Below are 26,120 nucleotides of genomic sequence, written 5' to 3' on the forward strand. Positions count from 1 at the left end.
AAATACTAAATAAAATAGTTTTTAAAAAGCAATAAAACTGAAGTTTAAAATAAATAGTGTTGGTATTTTTAAGTTTGGTCGTAAAGTTAAACTTTAGTTACTGCTTAAACTCATAAAATCAATTTAAGATATATTCAAAATTTTATCATACATAAGCAAATATTCACAATTTTATAAATTCTTTAAATCAAAAATAAAATAAACACTGTTATTTTTATCTAATATTTTTTTATTCGAGAAAGACTTAGTTTTTTTAAGCTTGGCTTGTTAGATAGTTTGTCTTAGTTTTTTTAGCTTGTTTAGTAAAAAGATTCCTTTTTTTTTAAGAAACTTGTAAATTAAATTTTTAACAAACTTACTATATTTTAATTAAATCATTTTTCAATTCGTCTACTATAAATAAAGTTTACAATATTTCTTTTTAAAGTTCATTTGTATCTTAAATACTAATAAGTCTTCAAACATTAGTATAGTAATTTAATTTAGGCTTAAATTATTTTTCAATGAACCAAACTAAATTACAAACTTTTTTTTAATTGCAAAACATAAGTATGAATATTCTCTAAAATTAAAAGATAAGCTTTTTAGCCAAGACTATCTACAGCTCAAGTTTAAGATTGCTCTTTTTAAAAGATTGCTAAGGTGCGCGTCGTTTTGTTACATGTTTTTGTTACAAAATACTTTTATTTTTAAGTTCAAAACTTTTTTGAAACGAGTGTTGACGTCTTTTTTTCCTTTAAAACGCTCTGATCATTTGAAGAACTAGACTTTTGTGTACCGACTGACGGCTGTTGCCGGCTCGCTAACAGTGGACATTGAAATGATGTGGGGTTTTCTTTATTAGCTAGAATTGCCAATTATACAGTTGACATATTCGTGTTGCCCCTAACAAATGAATCTACGATTTTTCGACTTCCTCTGTTTCGATACTAGAGTTCGAAAAAACAGGTGATACCTTCTTCAGAAAAGGCTTGTTGTATGTCGGATATGCGTGGTGTAACTTACACTTCCTTACTACATTCTTAAACTTGATAGGTGAATGATTTTGGCTGATAAGTTGTTCATACCTTGAACTATTAGTTCTCAAAATGTTTCTTATCTAAACTTGATGCTCTCTTAAATAAAAAAATATTTTGTTTTTATGATTTACCTAAATAATTCCGTGATAAAATGTTTATTTGAAATTTATTTTTAAACGTATTTCATTTCATTTAAACTTAAATCTTTAGTAGGTTATTTAGATATTTTTAGACAATATGTACAACATAGCATTTTCTTAAGCATCATAAAAAATATCGTATCTGATGATACTCACAAAATAAACATAATAAGCAATTACAATACTCCAAAAATAAATAGATTTTTTTAGAGCAAAAATTTTGAAAAATATGAAGCAATTTTTTTTTTCTAGAAATAACAAATTTTGGTATTCCTCAATGACAAGATACCCTGCATTTAAAATGGAACAAAACATACGAGTTGCTGTAGTTTTCATCTAAAAATATAAGGTAAGTTGTAAGGTTAATACAAATCATAAGTAAAGGAAAAGTAATTTTTTTTAGTCATTTATCAATAATTCAACTGTTTTACGATAAATAAATACTTCAATCGAAGGACCTGGTGCATAGAAAGACTTTTGGTTATCACACCAGTTGTTTACTTATCTGTTTTGTTTTACAAAACAAAGAAGAAAAGTGTTATTTGATAAGTGTACATATATATATATAAATGGTATTTAAGTTGTAAAACAGGGTTTACATAAAATTACTTAAGCTTATTAAATTGTTTAGAATTTTTAATATCTTTAAGTATGCACCTTTAGATTTAATTATAAAAAGATAAAGCATGTAAGAAATTGGCAAAATACATACAGTTTAAATTGTTTAATACAAAAATTAAAATATATACAATAATTTGCTAAATAATTTGCTATAACAACAAGTTTACTACAAAAATTTTATAAATACTACTAAAATCAATTACTCAAAATCACCATTTTCTAAAAAAATTTAAACAATTGAAATAACTATTAGTGAGCTTTGGTCATTTGAAACACTATGAAGTTGTAAAACAATTATAACTGCAATGTATGTACTTCTATTTAGTGCGCGTTAGTTAAGTGTATAAATTTGAAAGTGTTTTTTACACTTTGAAAATAGTAAAGCGGAATAAAAGTTTGATTATTATAAAAACTAATAGTTTTAGCATCTGCTTCTTTTGTTTTTGGAAGTAAAGCTATTTAATTTTACTCAAAAGTTTTAAACAAATGTTTTTCTTATGTATTTTAGTTTTCAGCCTACGTTAACTTTACAGTTATTACATTTAGTAAATATATTTTATCTTTTGTTACTCGTGTTACTTAAAAAATAAGCTTCAAAGTAAAACATTTATGCTAGTAAAATAAGAAGATGGGTTTAAATTTAACTTATGGTTTTTATAAGCGTAAAATACGATCAAAAGTTACGACATATAACTATTTATGTTTAGAGCAGGGTTTCCTAAACTTTTTTGCATATTGCCCCCTTTTATGAAACTGAAAACGCCATTGCCCCCTTTAACAGTATTACTCTTAGAAGACCTTTTTTCTTTTTGCTTTTCATCTGCAACTCAAGAACATCAAGTGTAAGCTTCAATTTATGACCTTATGGCCCCCTGTGGCTCCTTTACTTTTCATGGCCCCCCTTTTACCTCTTTGCTGCTCGTGGCCCCCAGAGTATTTGTCATGGCCCCTTAAGGGGCCACTTTGGGAAACCCTAGTATAGAGTATTGTTTTGTCCCATATTACATAGTCTACAACAAAATTTCATAAAACATTGCATTCACTACAAATAAGAAAAGCAGAAATACTATAATTAATTTTACTACGTTCATCAATGTTTAATATGATGCTTAATATAAAAGTTAAAAAATGTTGTATTTAAGATAATTACTTTACTTCAAAATAAATATATTCTATTAAAGTACAAAGTTAAGTTAGTTACAAGTTTTTTATTTAACGCTGCCGTTATAATTAATTAAGTAAAGTACAAAATTATCAATTTAGGTTCACATTATAAAACAAAATGGTCAAATTTGCAATTTTATTTTGCCTGCAAAGCTCACGTTTCACGTTTAAAATATAAATTTCTTCTAAGTTTTAGATAAAAACCACTACGTTACTTTGATACTAACTTTGAATTATCCTCATTTTGTAATTGTCAAAGCGATCCAAGTTACTAATCAAATGTTGAGCAAATAACGAACTACTACTTGTGCATCCTTTGCAACATACTTTCATTAAACATTTTATCTCGAAAGCATTCTAATTACATGTTTTGATTATCAACAATCAATTATTCACATGACGTCATCATGTTTGGGCTGTAAATGAATTACAGTATTTCTTAATAGGTATTTTTAATTTAAATCGTTTTTCATAATTTCAGAACAACTTTTGGCTAATGTATTTGTTGACGTCAAATTAAGGATTTTAAAAACTTTTCCAACTAATCTTATAAATCGTGAATTATAAACTTAAATAAAAATAGGAAAAAAACGTTGTAAAATATAAAATCTTACTTAATATCAAGGATTTTATTTAGAGAAAAAAAAAGGTTTGTATAAAATTTTTGCATATTTGTGTAAAAACGTAATTATTTTGGCATTGTTTAAGTTTTGTCCCTTAATCCATTAATATATAGAGGCTAGCATTCATACTCATTTAAATTCCTTGAAACACTGCCAATCGTTTTATATTTTTGGTCTGTTGTGCGACTAAGTTTATTTTACAATAAACACTTTCTATATCCTTAAAAGTTGCAAACAATTTTAATAATAAAATATTTAAGTTAACTCTGATTTTTACTGCCCTTTTTTTTATAATCAACTTAAACCAAAGTATAAACCTATACTTCATATTTAACTTTTAAAAATTTTATAAAAATATAAAGAGCCGTCAAATAACAAAAGCAAAACCAAAACACACCGGATTTAAAAAATTAAGTTTAAAGTGTTTAATAGTTATTTTTAGCAATAACCAACATCTAAAACAATAAAAAAATAAACAAGGTGACAAAAAGCATAACAATACACAGTTAGGTTGTATATAGATTTACAAAAAGCATTGCTAGTTAATAAATTTGTTAAAATAGTATTTTTTATATACGATTAAAAGTTATTTTATGTAAGGAGAAAAATAATAATTATTTTACAAATGATTTAGCTTTATTTATACCTAGCATAAGCTCTAGTTTCATCATAGTCGTTCGTTAAAAGATTTAAAAAGTCAAAACTTTTTTAAATGTTTTATATCTTGTTTAAGTTTTAGTTTTTATAGTCTGGAGGTTTGTTAAAACGACAAGCAATAAAAAGTTTTAGCTACTTTTTGTAAATATATTCAATGGTTTAAATTTAATTCAAGTATTTTAAAAGACATAATTTACAGATGTATTTAAATTTCAGCTAAACTATTCTTTAAGCTTTTATTGCTTTGATTTATTATTAAAAAACATGCAAGAAATATATAAAGTAGTTGCTACTACCTCCTTTGTTTTTGTGAGCCAAACCTGCTGCTTTTGTTTATAATATTTTTATAATGTATTGTGGAGAAAATTCATTTATTGTATATATTCAAATGGATAACAAAGAAAGTGACATTCGAAAAAGGTGTTAAAAGTAAAATTTAAAGCCATGCTAAATTGCAAGTTTCAAAGTATTTTGCAGAAAGATTGAAAGTTTAGTGTTTACTATATACAATGTAAAAATCGAAAATAAATACAGTGTTCAGCTTTTTAAATAAAAGAGGTGTTTCAAAATATTTGACTAGGTATATGTTAACTTTGAATTGAAAATAATGAAACTAATAAAATTTTGCACTTTATTTGTTTCTTCCTTACTGTAATTAGTTCTACTTCTGCAATTAAAATAAAATTAACATATTTTCTAAGTGCTCGACCAAAACGGTTATGTTCCTCTTTTTCGTTTGCTTTTAATGAAACACGTTTAGAACTTTTGTTTGACTTGATTTATAGCCTATGTTAGGAAAATTTGATTTATAGAGTGGTTAAAACAAGTATGCACATAAAAAGAAATAAGGCTTTATTATATATAAGGTTTAAGTAATACTGTTTTAGTTGTGGATGTTTTGTTAAAGCTTGTGAGTGTTAGTATAAAAGAAAATCTGTGATTAAACTAGAATGTTTTTTTTTATCGTTGGAGATATAGTTTAGAAAATTTAGATAAGTAGTTTGTTCAAAAAATTTTATATTTACCATAAAAGGTTTAAAGTATTAATTTTAATTTTTATTATTTAAGTAAACAGCAAAAAGGCTTATTTATCTGAAGGTTTCTAACTTTACATGTAAAAAATTCATTATATATAATATTTATAAATCTTATTACTGACTTTACTAAACATGCCATTTTTAATAATGTTACAATATAATTAGAAACTAAAATGATAACCAAAACGTTACTAAGTTGTTTCTATATTTTAGTATCTTTAAAACTCATCTAAACAAAAAAAGTTATTAATAAAAAACACTTGCAATTTTCTAGTAATCAAAAGCTTATTTTTGTGCAAATATGAGGAGAATATATATTGAACTTTTCGTTGCACTGATTTTATTTCCATGTTTTCATTCAAAAACATTTAATGTTGCTCAAAAAATTGACTATAATGGTTAGTTTATACAATTTTTTTATAAAATAAATTATGTAAACTATAATGCGTGAAGAAAATTATTTAGTTTATGATAAAAATTACAATAAGTTGCATTTTGACTTTATTTTTGATCAGATTTTTCTAACTTGTAGTTTATGCTCATTAATAGTCTAAATGCTTTTCTTTCAAACAAATCTTTAGCTGTCAAACTTAAACGTAATTATAAACGAAACTAAGTTTACTATAGCTCTATATTTTTAAAACAAAACTTTGTAAAAAAATAAGAATTTAAAACATTTTTACTTTTATAAACTACGTTGCTAAAAGAAATAATTAAACATTTAAAAATAATTGCAACTATTTTTAATTTAACAAATGTCAAATTGTTTTTTCCAATACTTACATGTTACACATTCATACTTTTGTTCACGCACCGTAACTTCCAGACGTAAATTCTCTATTTAAGCGTAAAATTAAAATGATAAATTGGTTTTTGAAAACCATCTTTTAAGTTTTTTAAGCGGTTCAAACAAAACTAGAAATTTTTACGTCATTGGTTACATACAAGTGCGTTATTACAACACAAAACTTAATTTTCGCGAGTTACGAAAAAAAAAAGCTATAAATTTAAACAAAATTTTTAATTTTAAAAAGGGCAAGTTTCTTTAAATAAGAATTTACTTGTTTAATAAACCTACATCATTAAACAAAAATAAAAGTGTAAAAACCAAATTTTCAAACAGAGCTGTGGCCCAAATAAACTTTTTATTTTTGCGATTCAACTGAAATGTGAGACATCGATACATATATGTAGAAATAAGAAATTAACTTAATAAATTAAATCTTTCACACGGAGCCTACCTTAAGGGCTTTTTTAATAAAAAGGTTTATTTAAAGATGTAAATTTTGAAGGACTCGAGTTTTGTGCTTATGCACAAATCAATTTCAAAACAAGTTCAAAACACAAAACTGTATATTAATATACATATATATATATATATATATAACATACATTAGACAATTTCAAATTGAGGGTTTTTATTCTACACAATGTTTCATGCAAACGCAATGATCACAATTTTTAAAAGATTTCGTCTATAAAGTAAGACAGACAAAGTGATATATACTACTATGAAGCACTACTCTACAATCATTAATAAAATAATTTCTGAAGCTTTAGGGAGCTGGATAGTAAAAACTACCTCGGTTAATTTTAATTTTATTTTAATAGCATAACGTTAGAATAAGTTGAAAATTCGAAATTGATAAACATAATTTATTTCAGTAGTAATCTAAATAATATAAGCAAAAGTACAGAATAAAAACTAAAATATTTTTTATAACTTTTTTTTTTATTAAATTTATGTCTTCTATTTCCTTCCCTTACTTTTTGTACTTATTCTTATCTTAATTAAACTACAATTTAACTTAAAATATTTTTATGTTGCAGTTATAAGTTGTTAATCTATCTCTAATTACTTTTGTTTATTTTTATTCAATGAGTATTTGTGATGTAACTTTAAATTTTTTACTCAAATAAAATTTAATTTTAAAATTAATTGCTTACAGTAGTAATTGATAAGGGTTAGCCGAAATATATCTTAAAACGTTTTCGAATGAGATTTGTCTCCACTTTGGTGAAAATTATAAATAAAGTTTTAAAGCTGTCTAGTGCAATAAACTTTTCAAATAGTTAATTAAAGAGTATGAATTAGTTGTAACAATTTAGCTTTTAAAACTTAATGAGTAAAAACATTTTTGCATTAAAACATTGAGTTCGCCACGGGTTAGACACACCAATGTTGTACCTAAAGTTTATTACGTGTTTGCTTTACAAAAAACTCGTGGATTTGTTAAAGTATTAAATGCTATTCTGTTGTTAAGTTGTTCTTGCTACCATGACTGGTTGTTACAATCTGATCATGTTGTTTATGTTTTGTAATAAATCTCGAAATATATCAACTACGTGCTATTCTGACACTCGTTACATTGTTCGAGATTCTTAACGTTTATCTTTATAAAGTTTAAACAAGTTTAATGAACAAAAGCATAAATAACAAAAATATTTTGTTTAAGAACTTTAAAAATATACAATTAAAATTACATCTTTTTAGAAAACAACAGAATAGTAGGAGGAACTAATGCCAATGAAGGAGAATTTCCTTACCAGTGCTATCTACGACTAATTTATAATTCCAACTATTTTTGCGGATGTTCAATAATATCGGAGAAATGGGTTTTAACAGCTACGCACTGCACTGAAGAGTAAGATTAATTCTTAAATTCTCTTTTATCCTTAGATGAAAACCTCTTGTGTGATTTCATTCACAGTTTAAAATAAAAATTAAAAAAAAACTTATTTTGTGTTATATTTGTACCATAAACACAATTTGTAACTCTAACTTAATATATATTCAAATAAGCATTTAATCTAACAATTCAAATTTACATTAGATAATAAAGAAATGAGATTCTGAATTATTTTAGTTTTTAATTACGTTTAGTTATTTTCAATAATTATTTTTTCAAATAAAGGACAAACTATATACTGTGTTTGTTCAGTTTATAACTGCTGTTGATAACAATCATTAAAAGACGAATACTTTATTAACAGTTTTTATAATTTCATACGTAGATAACTAATCTTAGAAAATAACATTAGTAAATTTGAAACAATATATTTTAAAACACACTATAAAAGTTTTAGTCAAAAAGTAACCCTCTAATGTTTTGGTTTATAACTAATGTTTTAATGACAAAAATGTTAAAAGAACCCTACCAGATTTTGTTCGGTTAAAATCATTCTTTTTGTTTTTTTTTTAATTTATTAAGTAATTTTATTTACTTTATGTCAAAAAGTTTTTTTTTAACCCAAATACGTAGTACAGTATAAAGGTAGTAATGGCAATTTAAACAATAAAAAGTTTTAACGTTTTTTCAAGTTTATAATCGTAATTACCTTAGTATACTTAAACGTTTTGTTGTTATCGACAGTTATGCTTTTTCTGATATGATAGTTGTTGCTGGAGTAACAAATAGAAATGATATAACAAACATTCAAGAATTTACTCTTACAAGAAAACTTGAATATCCTGGTTATTTTAAGTTATTATTATAAAGATCAAAATCAAATATTTAGCCAACAAACTTTAAAATTTGTATTTTTAACAGTGCGATTTATTAGATTAATTTAAGTTTTATTTTAAATCATTGAAGCTACTCTTTATAAATGAAAAAATTTGAAACATAAAAATAAAATTCTTATATACTAAAAGTTTTAAACTTGTATTTACGATATTAAATTAAAATTTTTGTGTTTATTACAAAAGCTTAGTTTATTTAACTAAAATCTACAAAAAATTAAAAAAAAAATGATTTGCTTTAGGTATAACGCTTACTTGAAACTAGTCTAATTTGTTTTAATTTTTTTCAGCTGATTTATTTTATATAGTAGTTATTAAAACTAAAATTACACAAAGAATTTTGTTTGTAGTGTTAGAACTAAATTAACTTCTAAAAGCAATAGGTTGACTAAAATATTTTTTGCCATATAATTAATATCTGTTAACATAAAATGTCGCGTATTAATAATTTGTCGATAACAACTTGTTGTAATAATTTGTTAGGTTACGTAGAATCAACAAATGAAAATGACATTAGCTTGCTTGAACTGAATACAAACATTATTTTCAATCGTTATGTTCAACCAGTTGCAATTCCCAGTCAGGGTGCAAATATTCCTGTCAACACAATTTGTGTTATAACTGGACTCGGAAGGCTTTCATTAGGTAAAATTTTTGTCTCTAAACAATACCTATCACTCAACATACATTGATAAAAAAAACCTAGTAAGTATTATTAATTAAATAAAAACTATAAAATTTAGTGAAAAACCCTTAGTGAGTCAGTATTAGTAAAATATGTACATTTTTCAAAAATAAAATATAAATTAGGTTTGTTTGTCTATAAAACGACTTCACGCTACTATTTTAACTTTAATCTACTACAGATTATTTTAATTAAGTAATGTATAATATTAATAGTAATTTTGTCTATCAAATAAGCTTCTTTCATAAATTAAAGCTAACTTGCTAAACTCGCCTTAAAAAGGAACAAAAAGTATAAGTAAAGATTTAAGTAAGCACGAGTTTATAATGTACTTGTGATTTCAGAAATATATCGTATTTATCAAACACAATAAATTTTAAACTGTTTAAAATTTATTGTGTTTAGAAAATACGAAGCATTGTCTCTTATCAAAATTGAATTTAAAAAATAAATCAATACTCACTTATTTTTGTAGTTGCGTAAAGTGTTAAAGCAATAAAGTATTATAAATTTAAATAAAACTATTAATTTCAGGAGGACCTCTTCCCTTACAGCTTCAAAAAGCAGATGTAAAAGTTTTTAGTAATTATCAGTGTGAAGACTATTTGAGAGTACGAATACCTACAATTGAAATACTTGATTCTATGTTATGTGCTGGGTTAGTTTAAAAACTTTAAAATTTTAACTTTTAGTATATTCATAAAAATGTTTCGAAACAAAGTGTTAAATTATGCTATTTAACATAGTTTAAAAAAAAACAAACTTTGACTTTTTCTAACTAAATAGTTTATTATTAGATACTTCAAAGTACTTAAAATACAACTTTAATAAATGTCAATAAATAAACAAACAGGACAAACAGTTATAAATATATTTGAATTAAAATTTAATTTTATAATTAGCTTTTTTAATTTTCGACTGAACTATAGAATAGAGATAGGAGGAGTGGACAGTTGTCAAGGTGACAGCGGAGGACCATTGGTTTGTCCGGATGGGGCAACTTCGTACCTTCATGGGGTCACCAGTTTCGGTATTGGGTGCGCTCTACCGGAACTACCTGGGGTCTACACTCGAGTTTCAGAGTACAGTGATTGGATAAACCTCTTTTTGAAAAGTAAGTTTTCAATTACCTTATGTTAAAGTGTTTTTATAGCTCATATATTGTCAGAAAAACATTAGAATGATTAAGAATTTGTTTTAAGTTTAGGAACTAAGGATGCTGTTATCTAAACATTTACTTATTTTGATGTTAAACATAGGATTTTTTAATAACATAAAACAAGTCTTTGATCTAAACTTAGCCTTAACTTATTGTCAAAAGTACAGTTAATAAAATTGTAAGCTTTCAACAGTTTTAATGTTTAAACAATATTTATTAAAAACATTTTGTAACCTATGTTCTATATAATAATACAAGTGCGAATTAACTATTCTATTTGTTATCTAGTTTCAGTACAGAAAAGTTCCGATCTTATCAAAACTTAAAGAATTATAAAACTGCTCTATACCATATTGTTGAGTAAGGGTTGAGAATTAAAACTTGTTCATGCATGAAATAAAGACAAAACTAAGATATGGCGTATTCAAAACTTTCAAATTGTTAATGTATAATAATTGAATAAAACATGTATTAGTTAAAAATTAAACTAATGCAAAAAGTAAAAGTTTAATATTAATTAAAAATTATCCAAAACTAAAAATAAAATATTTAAAACAAGTATCAACAAGATCTAAAATCTAGATTAAGATTAAAATAATCTTAATTATAAATGTTATTTTAGTTTTAAAACTTTATAACTATTATTTAAACTATTTTTTTTCAGAAAACAACTGTAATAGTACATCATTATGCCCACCAGAATCTACTTGTGTAACAACTTTCGAAGGATACAATTGCATCTGTAGTAATGAATTATACTACAATGGATCATCTTGTGTTGGTTAGTTTAAAACCTACTAGTTTAAATAAACACATTCCTTTGAAAAAAAAATTAAATTTTAATGTATAAAGACAAAAATTTCGTTCATAAATTTCTAAACTTAAGTTTTCGTTCAATATTTGTGTATTTTGCTGTATATTTTCATGCTTTTTTATTGACTGTCATAATTAATTAGAAACAACAAATATTTGTGAATTTGAAAACACAATTGATAGTTTTGGGTATTTAGTATCTCCTAACTACCCATTGCCTTACGACAATGATCAAAGTTGTTCTTCTACAATAAATTTACGTCCAGGGATGGTAAGTTAGAAAACATCAAAAGTGTTTTTTCATTTATTTTTCATCTTAATCATAAAATCTTATATTTCTTGTGTTAATATTTATTTAATTACACTTAGCACTATAGTAATCATTTAATTTTTTTTACTAATAATTTGAAGTAATAGAATAAGTTGGTAAAAATATGGGCGTAAAGTTTTATCGTCATTATATTTTAACTTAAAATACTTTAAGTATTAAATGTGTAGTTTTGTTTTTTTACACACAAACAACTTCTTACAAACTATAGTTTAATGTCATTTGTACCCTAAAACTTAAATTACTATCTCAAATGATTGTTAAACATAAACACATTAAACAATGAAACATAATTGTAACTTAAATTTCACTTAAAGGACAAAATTTAACTATGTTATTGTCATTTTAAATTTAGTAAAGCAGCCGTTAAAAGATAAAGAAAAAATTAAACGTTGTTTTTTTATTATCCTTTGTAAATTCAAAAATAAGTGCAATTTAATATTTGATATAGTTTTGTTGTATTAACATAGTTTATTATTATTACAAATAGTATAATACAGTTACTTGAAATAAGCTTCATTGAAACTGATATTGAACAAGATGATTATTGCAGCTATGATGCATTGCAACTAAATGTTGGAAGCGAAGTAGTAAGTGAACATTTGTAAAATAAATAAGACTATTTAAATTTTTAAAACTAAATAACACATCTAGATTTAGTTTACCTGGGATAATCAAACCTTTTTTTTATGAAACAGATTTTAAGATTTATTTAAAGATTATAAAATCTAAAAATAACAATTTAACTAGTACGCTGGACACAAGTTTTGTTCTACAACGCCAGCAAGAAATTTTGTGACAGATGAAAAAGTAGAAATCATTTTCACTAGCGATAGCTACGTACAAAAAAAAGGATTTATTATAGAATGGAAGTTTCTTGAAGGTATAATAAATTTATGATTTTGTATTTAAAAAAGTTATGTCTTTAGTAAACTGAAAGTATTTTTCGTCAATTTTTATGGACTACTTTTATTTGTTAGGTACTGTTTTTTGTTTGTTGTTAATTTATAATTAAACATATATAAATCTTAGTTCATAAAAGTTTAATGAAAAAAAATTATGTTAACACTTTAATACTTTTTCAAATAAGTTTCTGCTATTTAGTTTAGTTCATTGTAAAATATTTCAAGTATAAACTGAAGCTAAATAAGTTGAAACTAATCGCTTTAGAACATTAAATAACGAAATAAGTTCAAAATCTTGTAGAAAACTGAAAAAAAAAACTAAGGAAAAACTTTTGCACAAACTTGTGTACCCTAAACTGTACTTTTATATTATACTTCAATTTTGTAATGAACTTATACAATACAAAAACTTTAAAAAAATTACGGTTTAAAATTACGAATTTAAAAAAACATCTTTAGTCTGACGAAAGCAGCTATAAATTTATTGATCACATATTTTTTTTAAAAGTACTTTTTAGTATTGTTTATTATTAATATGTTACAGACTGTGCTGATGAAAACAACTTCAGATGCTGGGATGGGTCTTGTGTTTCAAAAATAAATAAATGTGATGGAAAAGTTGATTGTCCGAACGACAACTCTGATGAGGTTGAATGTGGTGAGTTATGTAAAAGTTAAACTGTTTACATATTCTCTTATGTTAAAAAATGAGTCAGTACATTTTTTTAAATTAAACTAAAAGTGTAGTTTTTTGTTAGAATAAAAAATCGTTCATAATATTTTTCTTTAAATTTTATTTAAACTAGCTGTAAGTTTAAACTAAAAGGTTAGAAAGTTTGCTTTGGTTTTTAGAAAGAAGTTCGATTAACTATGGTCAATGTGGAAAAAATCAAAACCGTATTCAGTTTACATGGGTAAATATAGTTAATTATAAGTATATTTCTAAACCTAAAAACTATATTAGTCGCATTTTAGTGTAATCAATAAAACTTTTTAAGTACAAAAATTAATATTAAGCTAAGATCTAAAATGTTGTTTTTAAGCTTGTAAACAATTTTATCGTCTTAGTTTATCGCTATAATCTAAAACCTAACTATCAAACCAAACACACAGGACAACAGAATTATTGGCGGCAACTTGGCTGCAAACAACTCGTATCCTTGGATGGTGGCATTGTACAGGGGATTGAATCAATTCTTGTGTGGTGGTTCCATAATAAGTTCTAATTGGATTTTAACTGCTGCTCACTGTGTTTACAGTGAAGTAATTTACAATCCAGAGTTTGTTTTGTTTTGATAGTTAGAACTTTGTTTTTTTTTTTGTATGTGCGTTCTTTGAAAAAACTTTTTTTTTTAGTTTTAACATCGCAAGTCAACTGAAAAATTAGTAATTAAGATTATTGACTTTTTTGTTTGAAATTGCTGTGTGTGTGTTTTAACTAAAGTACCTTCTATTTTAAAGTGCATCTTAAATTAACCTCAAAAAATTCTTGTGTTTATACTTTTTATCGAATTGTAAATTACGCGTTACATTTAAAAGTTTACATTTAGTTTTTTTTAAATTTTACTGTTAGATATTTTATTCCAATTTCACTGAATACCTTTACTAGTAAGTACAAAAATTATATGATACTAATCGAGTTGAAAAAAAAGAACTTTTGAACTCAGTATTATAAAGTTACAAAAATTAGAAAAAATAACATTGAGTTGTTTTATTGATAGTTTTTAATTGTAAAACACTTTTAGTGAGCTGATAGGAATAATTGGAACAAACAACAGACTGGATAATTCTAATAGAATATTTTTTAATGACGTAATTATCTACCCTGGATGGGATAAGTAAGATTATTCTTTTATTTGTTTAAAAATTTTGGTGGTGTAAAATTTTTAGCATTTTTGAACTTAATTTTATAACAAAAACTATGTTTTTAATCAATCTAAACAAAGATCAATAAACTTTTAGAAACAAACTTTAAAACTATTCCGTTTTAAGATTTTTTTCTATTTATTGTTAATTATGTTAAATGTTACTTTTATATCGTTCATTGTTAATGCTTAAAGTGTTAGTTCGTACCAGTGACGTAGCTTGGTATTTTGGTCTGGGGGTGCGCAAATTTTTTTCTCAAAAAATCCTCTAAATTAAAACTTTTGTAATTAGCTATAAAAAAAAATTTTTTTAAGTAATGTAATTGAAATAAATTTATTAAGTAAAATAAGTTCGTTAACTGTTTTAAAAAATATTTATAAATTACAAAATTAAACAATTAAATAAAAGTATAAATTTCATAAGAATTACTTATACTTGCAAAAATGTAAACTTACTAAATAAAAATTGTTTTTATTAATTACAGTAAACTTTATATCTTTGAAAATTAGTATATTCAATAAAACGAAAGTATCTGTTTTATTTACGAAAAAAATATCAATCTCTTTAATATACAATACAACAGCGATAACAACACCTCATTGCACATAATTTTAATAAAGTTACACAGAAATTAAAATAGACCAACTTTATAACTGTTATTACAGTTTATTTAAACTTTGTAAAATAGTTAAAAGTATAATTTTTAAATTTAATTCATTTGTTTGTATTTGTTTGAAATAAAAATCACAAACAAAGTTTATTTCTCATAGGCCGACACGCTTTTTCTTGTATGTTTACAAAAATAAAGTTCAGAAAACTAGCAGTAGTCTTAAAATTTAGCATAAAAAAAACTTTTTTAATTGTTTAATTTTTCTTTAAGCGTGACGTATTTTTGTAATTTTTTTTTAGAAAAATGATCTGCCATAAGGTTATACTACAGCGGTGCGCTTTATTAATTGCGTGCTTTTTGAGTATAAATTCTTATGAAGTTTATGAACTTATAAAATTTTTCCTTATGGAGTTTTTCATCAACATCGGTGCGCATTTGCAATTACGCACCGATTCAGTATATTGAGTAATGACATATACTTTCCTAACTTATCACTAATTGGTAGTCAAAAATTCGTTTAACTTTTTGAATACTAGATAAACATAGTTGAAAAGAGGCAAATTAAGCAGAAAAAATAAACTATAAAGAATAAAGATATTACATTCTTTTTTGTTACATTTTTGTTTTTTTGGGTGGCACGCATGCACCAGTGTCCCTCCCCACGCTACGCCCCTGGTTCGTACTAAAAATTATATTGTTCAAGTAAAACCTAGTTTGTTAGTAAGTATAACACAAGACTTTTTTTTTTAATCAGTGTACGTTAAAAACTTTGATTCTTAAAATGTATATTCTTAACCCCTTATCACATAGCTGTACGTAGTCTTCACATTATAGCTGTTGCTTATTGTAATAAGACTGACTGTTAATTTTCGATACCTAATCTTATCATATAGTAATAACTTAACCATAAATACTTTGTTGAGAGAAAAACAAGACTAAACAATTTTACACTAACTTTATAAGGTATACTATAAGCTACTATGAAAATAATTCACAAGCAGAAAACTTTTAGTATGCAAACTAAAAAGTATATTTGTTTATGTTGTTGTAGCCTATATCTGAATATATTGATTTTTTTTGATACTTTTAGAGACAATTTACACTCAAAAGGTTAGGTACACATTAACAAAATGTATTTATATGTTTTTTTTTCTGTTTACCTTGAAATTTAACGTTACAGCGCGGTTTTAGTAGGAGATTTAGCACTACTACACACGACGGAGGAAATATTATTCACTGATAATATTTCACCAATCTGCTTACCTTCTGAAGAAGACTCACCGGTAGCTGGTGATATTTGCATTAATACTGGCTGGGGAACACTAGGTAATTTAGACCTTTTATATTAAGTATTAGAATAAAAATGTTTAAGGTATATTTTTAAATAGAAAACTTAGTATGCTATTTAATTATAATAGGTATTCGAACCCAATGTTAACCTTATTATTCCACTTGCTAAAAGTACTACGTATTTATTTCATTTCGGAAAACTTTAAAGTTGTAATTATACTTAAATACTTAAAAACGAAATGGTTAAATCATTTTTTGCTTAACACATATATATGTATATAAACTATATATATGTTCTTTGAAGTGAAAGAAGGTTTTGTTTAAAGTAAAAAGTACAAAAATGTAAATAGTACAATGTTTTACAGCCCCTGGTAGCATACTTCCAACACAGTTGTACCAAGTTCGGTTGCCCATAGTTGACAATAATATCTGCGAAGATGCTTATTCAAACGTCAACGTAGTTTACAGAGGAACTATATGTGCGGGTAGCGTAGAAAATGGCGGAATTAGTACTTGCCATGTACTTAATACTTATTTTATTGTTTTTAAAGGATTAATTGAAAAAGTATTAAAACTACAGATTTATTTAAGAAAATCAGTTTATATAGTGCCAATTACAAAAGTTAGAAACATAAAAACTATTAATATATTTTAAATTTTGGTCTTAATTTGTTATAAATATTACACATATAATAATGCAGATAAAAATATTGATAAAAACTAAATATAATACGTTTGTAACAAACTGCTCAAAAGTCTGAACTTTTTTATACAAAAACACATTGTTTAAAAATAATCCAATCAAAGGGGGATTCTGGTGGTCCACTTGTTTGTTTGAAAGGTCGTTCGTTTGTTCAGTTCGGAGTTGTTTCGTATGGTCCGAATTCTTGTGGGGCTTTGGGCTGGCCTAGTGTCTTCACTGATGTCCACTTCTATCGTGACTGGATCATTGAAAATGCAGACGGTAATGAGATTAATAACATTGCTTTTAATATTAGTTTTCTAAAAGTTTTTAACAAAGTCTTGAATTTATTTAAACTGTATTTTAAATAAAACCTTGTGTAGATACAAACGAGTGCTTGTGCAGTCCATGTTCAGTTGATGCAGTATGTGAAAACACAATAGGAAATTTTACGTGTACTTGTAAAGATGGGTTTACTGGAACTGGATTTGTATGCAATGGTAGTTTTTTAAAATCACAACTTTATACCGAACGGTTGTACTTATTGTACACATTTTCTACTGTGTAGTTTTGTATAATGTATTTGGTAAACACAATTTATGTTTAATAAAGTTTTAGTTTTCAAGCTAATTTTAACATTTATTACAGAGCAACAATATAAATTAGTTAAATATGTTACCATATTACTAAATAAATGCTCTAAAAAATAGTTTAACACTATATAGATGAATAAGTACAATATTAGAATTGTAAAGTTTTACGACATTTTAAATATAAAAATGGATATTGTAGTTTAATCTTTTAAAGTCAAACAACTTAATAAACCCTTCAAAAAAAGAGTTACTGTATAAACAAAGCAAAATTATAAAATTCTTAACTTTAGTATTTTATAACTGAAATCTTAACTAGCTTGTTTAACTTTGACTATCTTGTTAAACCAATAACCATACTATAAATTACTAAAAAAAAGAAAAAATTGTAATATTTTTAACTTTGACTATTGCAAGGTTTACTGATTATTTGATTTTTTTTCAAATAAAATTAAAACTTATACACCTGCTGAATGTTTAATTAATAAAAATTAATTGTTAAGTTTTTATTGTTCGTGTACAAAATATAGTGCAATTATTAACATTGCTTTTTTAACTGTTTTTTAATTGGTGTTTTTCTAAGATTAGAATAAACTAACAAATCTTTGTTTTTAAGCAGTACTAAAAACGTGATAAACTAAAGTACGATTTTAGACATAGATGAATGCATGATAAATAATGGAAATTGTGGAGAGGGAAATGTAACGAGAGCAAACTGTGTTAATACGAACGGAAGTTTTATGTGTAATTGCAATACTGGTTTTGAAGATAAACCCATTTGTTTAGGTAAATAATTGTTAATGTTCATTTAATGTTTGTATGATGGTTACAGTAAGGTTAATAGAATTAATTGTACAAAAAAGTTTCTTTTATTCAGTACACAGTTTTTTTCTCTTTATTCTAAAACCATTTGAATTAAAAAAAAATATAAAAAAGAAAATTCAACAAAGAAACTTATCTTTAAATGTAGATATAGACGAATGTTTAATAAATAACGGTGGCTGTGGAGATGTTTCGAGTACTGAATGTGTAAACAATTGGGGAAATTTTTCGTGTCAGTGTAAACAAGGGTATAACGAAACAGCATCAAACTGTATTGGTGAGTTTAACCTTAAAATTGTTGAACACACCTTGAGTTTTTTTCGTATGAAATTTTCTGTAGAATAATTAAAATTACTAAAACACCAATAGGACAATTACTTGCACAAACTTTAAATTTTGGTTCAAAAATCTAAGCACTTTTCTTTAACTATTGCATTACAAGTAATCAGTAATTAATTTTATACAGTGTCTCAAAACTAATGAGACTAGCTGAAATCTAAAACATCTAAAAAAAGCATCTCTTTTTTCTTGCTGATTTGTAAACTGATGCTGTGAATCAAATTTTTTTTTACATTACACTTGACTTTTGTAGTTTAACTCAGTCATTAAAATTTGACTTTAGACTAATAGTTTTTTATGAAAATATTAACATATTGCAGACATAGATGAGTGTTTAATTGACAATGGAAATTGTGGAGAAGGAAATGTAACGAGAGCTTCATGTACAAACTCACCTGGAAGTTTTAAGTGTGAATGTAATGAGGGCTATGTAGATCCACCCACATGTGAAAGTAATTGTTTTAATATTAAAAAGTAAAACATTTTTATAAGAAATTACTATTTTTTAAATAACTTGATAGTTTCATTTGCTTATAAATTTGAATTTATCAAAAAGATTTGAAAAACTCAAATTAAAATTAAAAACTAGTTATAAACATCTATTGAAATTTTATTTATTTTGTTATAGTGCTTTCGATAATAAACTTTGATTAAACAATAAGTTTTTTACGTTATCAAATTCTAAAGTACAAGCCCATTACTTTAATTAATTTGGCTTAATCATTATTTTTATAATTAAAACACCAAAAATACACAGGTTCAGCATCAGTTTTGAAGAGTGGCTTACTACTAGTGCTTGTTTTGTTTCTGTCCACATGCTTTGCTGATGAAATGAAATGCCAATAAAAATTCAATTTATGCAAACTTCTTCACTTCAAGCTGTATTGTATTGCACTTCATTTTATTTTTTTTAGTCATTGTACTTGTGTTTGTAGTTTTATTATTTACTTCATTTACTGTGAAACAGTGTTTAAAATAGTTTTTTTTTTTATTAACTCTAACTTATGCAATTTAAAAACTGCGTTTCATCATACATTTAAATCTTATTTTTTTCAATAAAAAAATTGTTATATATTGGTAAGATTTAAATGATAGGTTAGATTTAGACATCACACTAAGTAAACTAGCAATTTATAAATATTAAAAGTATTAATTACTTTAAGTATTGATAAATATAAGTAACTTTACATTTATACACAGCAACAAAAATAACTTTCGTTCGCAGATACAGTTTTGTATTTTATAAAAACTTGTTTTTATATAGTTTTAAAAGTTTAATTTTAAATATATTATCACAAAACTCTTATTTCAGAGTTTCATTTTTTTATTGTTTTTTTAAAGACTATACTAAAACATATGTTGTACTATGTCATTAAAAAGCAACAAAATTTGTTACTAAGTACTTTAATGACTTGTATTATAGTTTTTTTAGATATCGTTATTTTATGTCCATGAGCTTAACTCTTGTAAAACATTCTTTCAACTTTATAGACAGTTTCTTGCTTTTCAGCTTTAAATGATGTCACAAGCGCTTATTTAAAAAATTTCTTTCTTAAAGTTAAGTTGCAATTATTTTAAATTTTTTAAAGGTGTTTATTGGAAGTCAGGTTAAAACGACCAAATTACAATTAGTCGATCGTAAACCGTTTTATATCTAAAACATATTTGTTTTATAGTAAGTATGTTATATACAACTGCAAAACTGATATTCAAAATAAGTAACCTTTTGCCAAGAGATGAGTTTTGTCAGTATTTCTAGCGAAGTTCTGTATAGATAATCATATACTTTAAAAACTCTAAAATAAATGTGACTAATCAATTAAGATTTTTATAAAAAGCTTTATTTTGTTTTTGTTAGCTGATTTATAGTTTCGTATTATTTTTTCAAAAATTATTTTTAATGGTAAGTCAATTGATGTTTAACACTAACTTAAAGTAATAACATTCTTTTATTATTTGTGTATAGCTTATTAATCATTATTAAAAAAACTGTCAGGTTGATACAAACTATTCAAAAAAATACTTTATTTAACTACTTTAAAATACCATAAGCGTAAGTTATTTTTTTTCTAAATAAATTTTAAAACTCAATGAAAAACATAAGTATTGAGTTAAGACTTCTGTTAACTCTCTCAAGCAGGGTTTCATAAACTTTTTTTCATCAGGACATCTTTAAAGACACTAGAAAAGCAATGGCCCTGTTCATTAAGATTGTTAAGAAAGTGCCCTCAAATAGTCTAACAACTTTTTTTTTTAATTTTCATCATTAACTTGAGAAAATTTAACGTAAGTTTTAAATTTTGACCTTTTATCTTTCTTAAAAATTTTCATACTTTAAAAAACCACAAAAATTGTAGTCATTATTCAGATATATTTAGACCTTTTAATGTAATTAAGTACCACTTTACTACAAGACAGACAATTTTTTTCATTATAAACTTTATTAAAAACTTAAGCGCTTTCAGAATTTCCAAATTCCCTTATCAAAATGCTAAACACTCCCTAGTTAAACAAACACAATATAAATAGAGTGAAATTATATCATTTGTAAAAAACACAACTAATTAAAACGACAAGTAATTAGCAAAAATGGATTTTTATAAACAATTAAGACAAAATGGATTATTTAAATATATTAATAGTTACTCTTGATCCTTTATCAGGACCAAGCTGATTATTCAAAGTTGGCTGGAGTTTTTTAATTAATAGAACTTCTGAAGATAATAATTCATTATACGAAGTGCACGTTTTAATAACTTCGAAACAATGATAAATGTTTTTACAATTAGTACAAAATACACAATTTTCAATATGTTTAAATACCGCACTGTTGGTTGGAGTCACATGTTCTTTAATTCTTACGAAAAGTTGTCTTTCTGTCTCACCAATGTACTGGTTGTTCAGATCACCTGGACACGTAAATTTATAGACAATACAACTTTGATACAAGCGACTTATTGAATCCTTTAGTGAGAAATATTTCCCTTCTTTTTCTGATCTATAAGCAATGCGTACTTTTACCCCGATGCTTTCAAATACTTCTTTTATGTTCTTGGCGAATTTCTCTGACGTCTTTTAACATATGGTATTGTAATTTATTGTTTTTTATCATCTTTATTTTCAATTAATTCTGTCTTAAAGTAGTCTTTCTTTTGTATTTGTTCATCAATAAACTTGGCCGGAAATGAGTTTTTCATCAACAGATCTTTTACCTTTTGCCACTCGTCATTTTGTAGATCTTCTGTAACGAGATTTTTGATTCTGTGATTCAGGTTTTTTACTAAATTTTTCTTCCACGACTGCAGTATACACGAGTTAAAATTCATGTGCACGCCCGTGCTTATTGGTTTTCTGAATATTGATGTTATAAACTTGTTGTTTTTTATTGTTACCTGTGTATTGAGATATGGTAGTTTACCTTCTTGGCAAGTCTGGATTACAAATTTCATATCTTGATGCATATTGTTGAGTTTTTTATCAAACTTATGTGTTTGTTCTTTGTTTTGGAAAATGCAGAAAATGTCGTCAACATATCTTAAGTACATTAGAGTCTGTCTCTAATTGACTTACAAACCAGTTGGCCAGTAAAGGGGCAAGAGGTGAGCCCATTGATAAACCGTTTGTTTGTTGATATATGGTCCCATTGAACATAAAGATGCTTTGTGAGCATGCTCTTAGAAGATTTTTAAATACTGTTTGAGTCATTTTTGATCGAGCAAAATATTGAGCTAGGATTGTCTATGTATACTACTTTCGTAACGTTATTAATAGTCTCCTCCAACGGGACGTTGGTATACAAACTCTTGATGTCAAATGTGACACAAATGTCTGTGTTCAAAGGTCGGTATTCTTTCAATTTTTCAACAAACTCAAAGCTGGAATTAATAATCCAGTCACTTTTTAAGTATGGTTTAAGTTCTTTCTCTAGCCATTTACATAAGGCGTATTCTGGGTTTTTTGTTGCTGATAGTACTGGTCTAAGAGGATAATTAGTTTTATGGTTTTTAGCAAAACCGTACATTTTTCCAGGTTGTGTTCCTTTGGGTATTAACTTATAGTACACTTTGTCAGTGACTAATGGTTTAATGTATTTGTATACAAGTCTGTATATAGTTTTTTTCTTTTAAGTACCAAGGTGCTCTGCTATAGTTGTTTGAGTTTGGATCAAAGTTAAGTTTTTTGAACTTACTGCCATCTTCTAGAATCTCATTCATTTTATCATTGTAATCTTTTGTGTTCATTATCACAACTCCGTTTCCTTTGTCCATATTTAGGCTCCTAATGTTTTTATTCCTAGCAAGGTTTATTAGTGTTCTGTGTATTGCTTTGTTTTCGTCGGTCGCACATGCTTTGTTGCTCTCAGAAATAAACTTTGTGGTACTGTTTCTTAGACTTTCTAGCATGTCAAATTCAGAGTTTTGTTTTCGTTTAAACAAACTTTTTTGGTTTGACTCTCAATAGAAGCTTTAGTTTTTATTTTATCAATATGTTTAGGCATAATGCTTCGTTTGAAATCTAACATCAATGCTGATTTTTCACTTAGTGACAATATTTCTCACTAAAGGATTCAATAAGTCGCTTGTATCAAAGTTGTATTGTCTATAAATTTACGTGTCCAGGTGATCTGAACAACCAGTACATTGGTGAGACAGAAAGACAACTTTTCGTAAGAATTAAAGAACATGTGACTCCAACCAACAGTGCGGTATTTCAACATATTGAAAATTGTGTATTTTGTACTAATTGTAAAAACATTTATAATTGTTTCGAAGTTATTAAAACGTGCACTTCGTATAATGAATTATTATCTTCAGAAGCTCTATTAATTAAAAAACTCCAGCCAAATTTGAATAATCAGCTTGGTCCTGATAAAGGATCAAGAGTAACTATTAATATATTTAAATAATCCATTTTGTCTTAAATGTTTATAAAAATCCATTTTTGCTAATTACTTGTCGTTTTAATTAGTTGTGTTTTTTACAAATGATATAATTTCACTCTATTTATTATGTGTTTGTTTAACTAGGGAGTGTTTAGCATTTTGATAAGGGAATTTGGACATTTCGAAAGCGCTTAAGTTTTTAATAAAGTTTATAATGAAAAAATTTGTTTGTCTTGTAGTAAAGTGGTATTTAGTCATTATGTTTTTATCAATCTTAGTCATTATGTTTTTATCAATCTAGGACCTAGGTACAGCTATGTAGTATAGCTGTTTAAAAAAGTTATTGTAACTTATTTTGGTGAACAATAATCAGTTCAAACTGTTGCTGTATATTGTAACCAAATTAGTTTAAAGCAGAATTATGACACTCTCAAGCTGCTCAGGTCTCTCAAACTAGCCTTACACTTTCAAAAAATTTATAAAAGTCTTTATGAAGTATTTGTTTTTGATAAACTTTACAAGGTAATATTTCTCTTATATATTAATGCTTTTATTAATATTGTGTTTAAGTATTCAAGCTACACACTATTTGTTGGTAAAATATATTTTAAGGCAGTTAAAGATTAACAACACTAAAAATTATTTAAGGTTAAAATTTTTGTTGAAAAGATAAATAAATAAAAACTCAGTACAACTCAGGCTAGTTTGTTTTTTAAAAATACAGGCTAGTTAGTATATTTTTTCGAATATCAGGCTAGTTACTTATCTTTAAATCTTTTTTTTTTTTTCTGAAACATTATCTTTAATCAAGTCTTTTAATTATAGCACCAAAAAACCTTGAGTTCTTGAAAAAACTTAAACTTGAAAATTCAGGCTAAAAAACCTGTAAAAACCTGGAAGTTTAAATTTAGAAAAAAATAACCTGAAAAACCAAGGAGTTTGGAAAAAAATAACAATAACACCTGGAATTTTAAAGATTTTAACATGTAAAGTAATGAAACTTTTGTAGATACGAGTAACCTTTCGTATAGACAAAAACTAGTGATTAAATTATAATTTGGGTGTTTGAAAAATCATTTCAAGATCTCCATTTTAAACAGGAGAACAATTATACTATTTAATTTATGTTAAGTTTTTTTCTTAAAATTTAATAAATGGTATTTTGTATAATAAAACTTACAGGAAGAGGAATTTCTCGCCAATAAGAAACATAAACAACAAGTCCTCTTCGCGCAAGAAACCCAGAACTTCTTTGCTTAAAGGATATCAAATAACAGAGGAAATGAACCAAAACGCTCTCAATAAATTTCTTGAAGAAGTTTCCTTTTTTGGGGAAAATTCCCAGATTGAAGAAAATTTTGACGATATACTTGATGATTTTTCTTATGAAGAAGAAAACGACGACGATCTTAGACTTGAAAATTACGGAAAATTAAATCTTCTTACTTGAACGCAATATTAACGCTAGCTAGCCTAGTAAAAACTATTTTATAAAGCTTTACTGAATTGAAAAGGTAACTTCTAGTCCATTTGGAATCCTGAAACTTTACAGGATTCCTCTTCAGAGGTTCTATTTTTGTGATCTGATTTTATTTTAAAATTTTGTCGAAAACTTTTTTATATAATTATAATTTAAATCTTCATACTTGAACGCAATATTAACGCTAGTTAGACTAGTATAAACTATTTTATGAAGCTTTACGGAGTTGAAAAGGTAACTTTTAGTTCATTTAGAATCCTGAAACTTTACAGGATTACTCTTCAGAAGTTCTACTTTTGTGATTTATATTTATTTTAAATTTTTTCAAAAACTTTTTTATATAATTAAAATTTAAATCTTTTTACTTGAACGCAACATTAACGCTAGCTAGACTAGTAAAAACTATTTTATGAAGCTTTACGGAGTTAAAAAGGTAACTTCTAGTACATTTGGAACCCTAAAACTTTACAGGATTCCTCTTCAGAGGTTCTATTTTTGTGATCTGAATTTTTTTTTATTTTGCCGATTTTTTTTATATAATGATAATTTAAATCTTCTTACTTGAACGCAATATTAACGCTAGCTAGCCTAGTAAAAACTATTTTATACAGCTTTACGGAGTTGAAAAGGTAACTTCTTGTCCATTTGGAATCCTGAAACTTTACAGGATTGCTCTTCAAAGGTTCTATTTTAGTGATTTATATTTATTTTAAAATTTTATCGAAAACTTTTTTATATAATTATAATTTAAATCTTCATACTTGAACGCAATATTAACGCTAGCTAGCCTAGTAAAAACTATTTTATAAAGCTTTACGGAATTGAAAAGGTAACTTCTTGTCCATTTGGAATCCTGAAACTTTACAGGATTGCTCTTCAGAGGTT

At 25.6% G+C, this 26,120-nt stretch overlaps 1 protein-coding gene across 2 annotated transcripts in view; it reads left to right on the forward strand.

Annotated features, from left to right (window-relative positions):
* Nucleotides 1-5,505: 5,505 nt before the first annotated feature.
* LOC145837262 (ovochymase-like) overlaps nucleotides 5,506-26,120 on the forward strand; it is a 65,435-nt gene continuing 44,820 nt past the window's right edge. Inside the window, exons 1-22 of one of the 2 annotated variants that reach the window (XM_082945064.1) lie at nucleotides 5,506-5,659; nucleotides 7,756-7,906; nucleotides 8,636-8,736; nucleotides 9,268-9,429; nucleotides 10,004-10,127; nucleotides 10,399-10,583; nucleotides 11,293-11,409; nucleotides 11,585-11,712; nucleotides 12,270-12,359; nucleotides 12,520-12,652; nucleotides 13,219-13,332; nucleotides 13,527-13,588; nucleotides 13,788-13,954; nucleotides 14,420-14,512; nucleotides 16,331-16,476; nucleotides 16,806-16,960; nucleotides 17,248-17,404; nucleotides 17,506-17,622; nucleotides 18,367-18,498; nucleotides 18,683-18,811; nucleotides 19,194-19,325; nucleotides 19,631-19,954. In XM_082945064.1, the coding sequence (XP_082801190.1) occupies nucleotides 5,563-5,659; nucleotides 7,756-7,906; nucleotides 8,636-8,736; nucleotides 9,268-9,429; nucleotides 10,004-10,127; nucleotides 10,399-10,583; nucleotides 11,293-11,409; nucleotides 11,585-11,712; nucleotides 12,270-12,359; nucleotides 12,520-12,652; nucleotides 13,219-13,332; nucleotides 13,527-13,588; nucleotides 13,788-13,954; nucleotides 14,420-14,512; nucleotides 16,331-16,476; nucleotides 16,806-16,960; nucleotides 17,248-17,404; nucleotides 17,506-17,622; nucleotides 18,367-18,498; nucleotides 18,683-18,811; nucleotides 19,194-19,325; nucleotides 19,631-19,719 (2,781 nt within the window). In that variant the 5' untranslated portion in view covers nucleotides 5,506-5,562 and the 3' untranslated portion in view covers nucleotides 19,720-19,954. Of the gene's footprint in view, nucleotides 5,660-7,755; nucleotides 7,907-8,635; nucleotides 8,737-9,267; nucleotides 9,430-10,003; nucleotides 10,128-10,398; nucleotides 10,584-11,292; nucleotides 11,410-11,584; nucleotides 11,713-12,269; nucleotides 12,360-12,519; nucleotides 12,653-13,218; nucleotides 13,333-13,526; nucleotides 13,589-13,787; nucleotides 13,955-14,419; nucleotides 14,513-16,330; nucleotides 16,477-16,805; nucleotides 16,961-17,247; nucleotides 17,405-17,505; nucleotides 17,623-18,366; nucleotides 18,499-18,682; nucleotides 18,812-19,193; nucleotides 19,326-19,630; nucleotides 19,955-26,120 lie in introns of those variants that run through there. The other variant, XM_082945062.1, reaches the window with a different exon arrangement.

Source organism: Thalia democratica, chromosome 5 (assembly GCF_965202585.1).
Source record: "Thalia democratica chromosome 5, ktThaDemo2.hap1.1, whole genome shotgun sequence".
NCBI lineage: Eukaryota > Metazoa > Chordata > Thaliacea > Salpida > Salpidae > Thalia > Thalia democratica.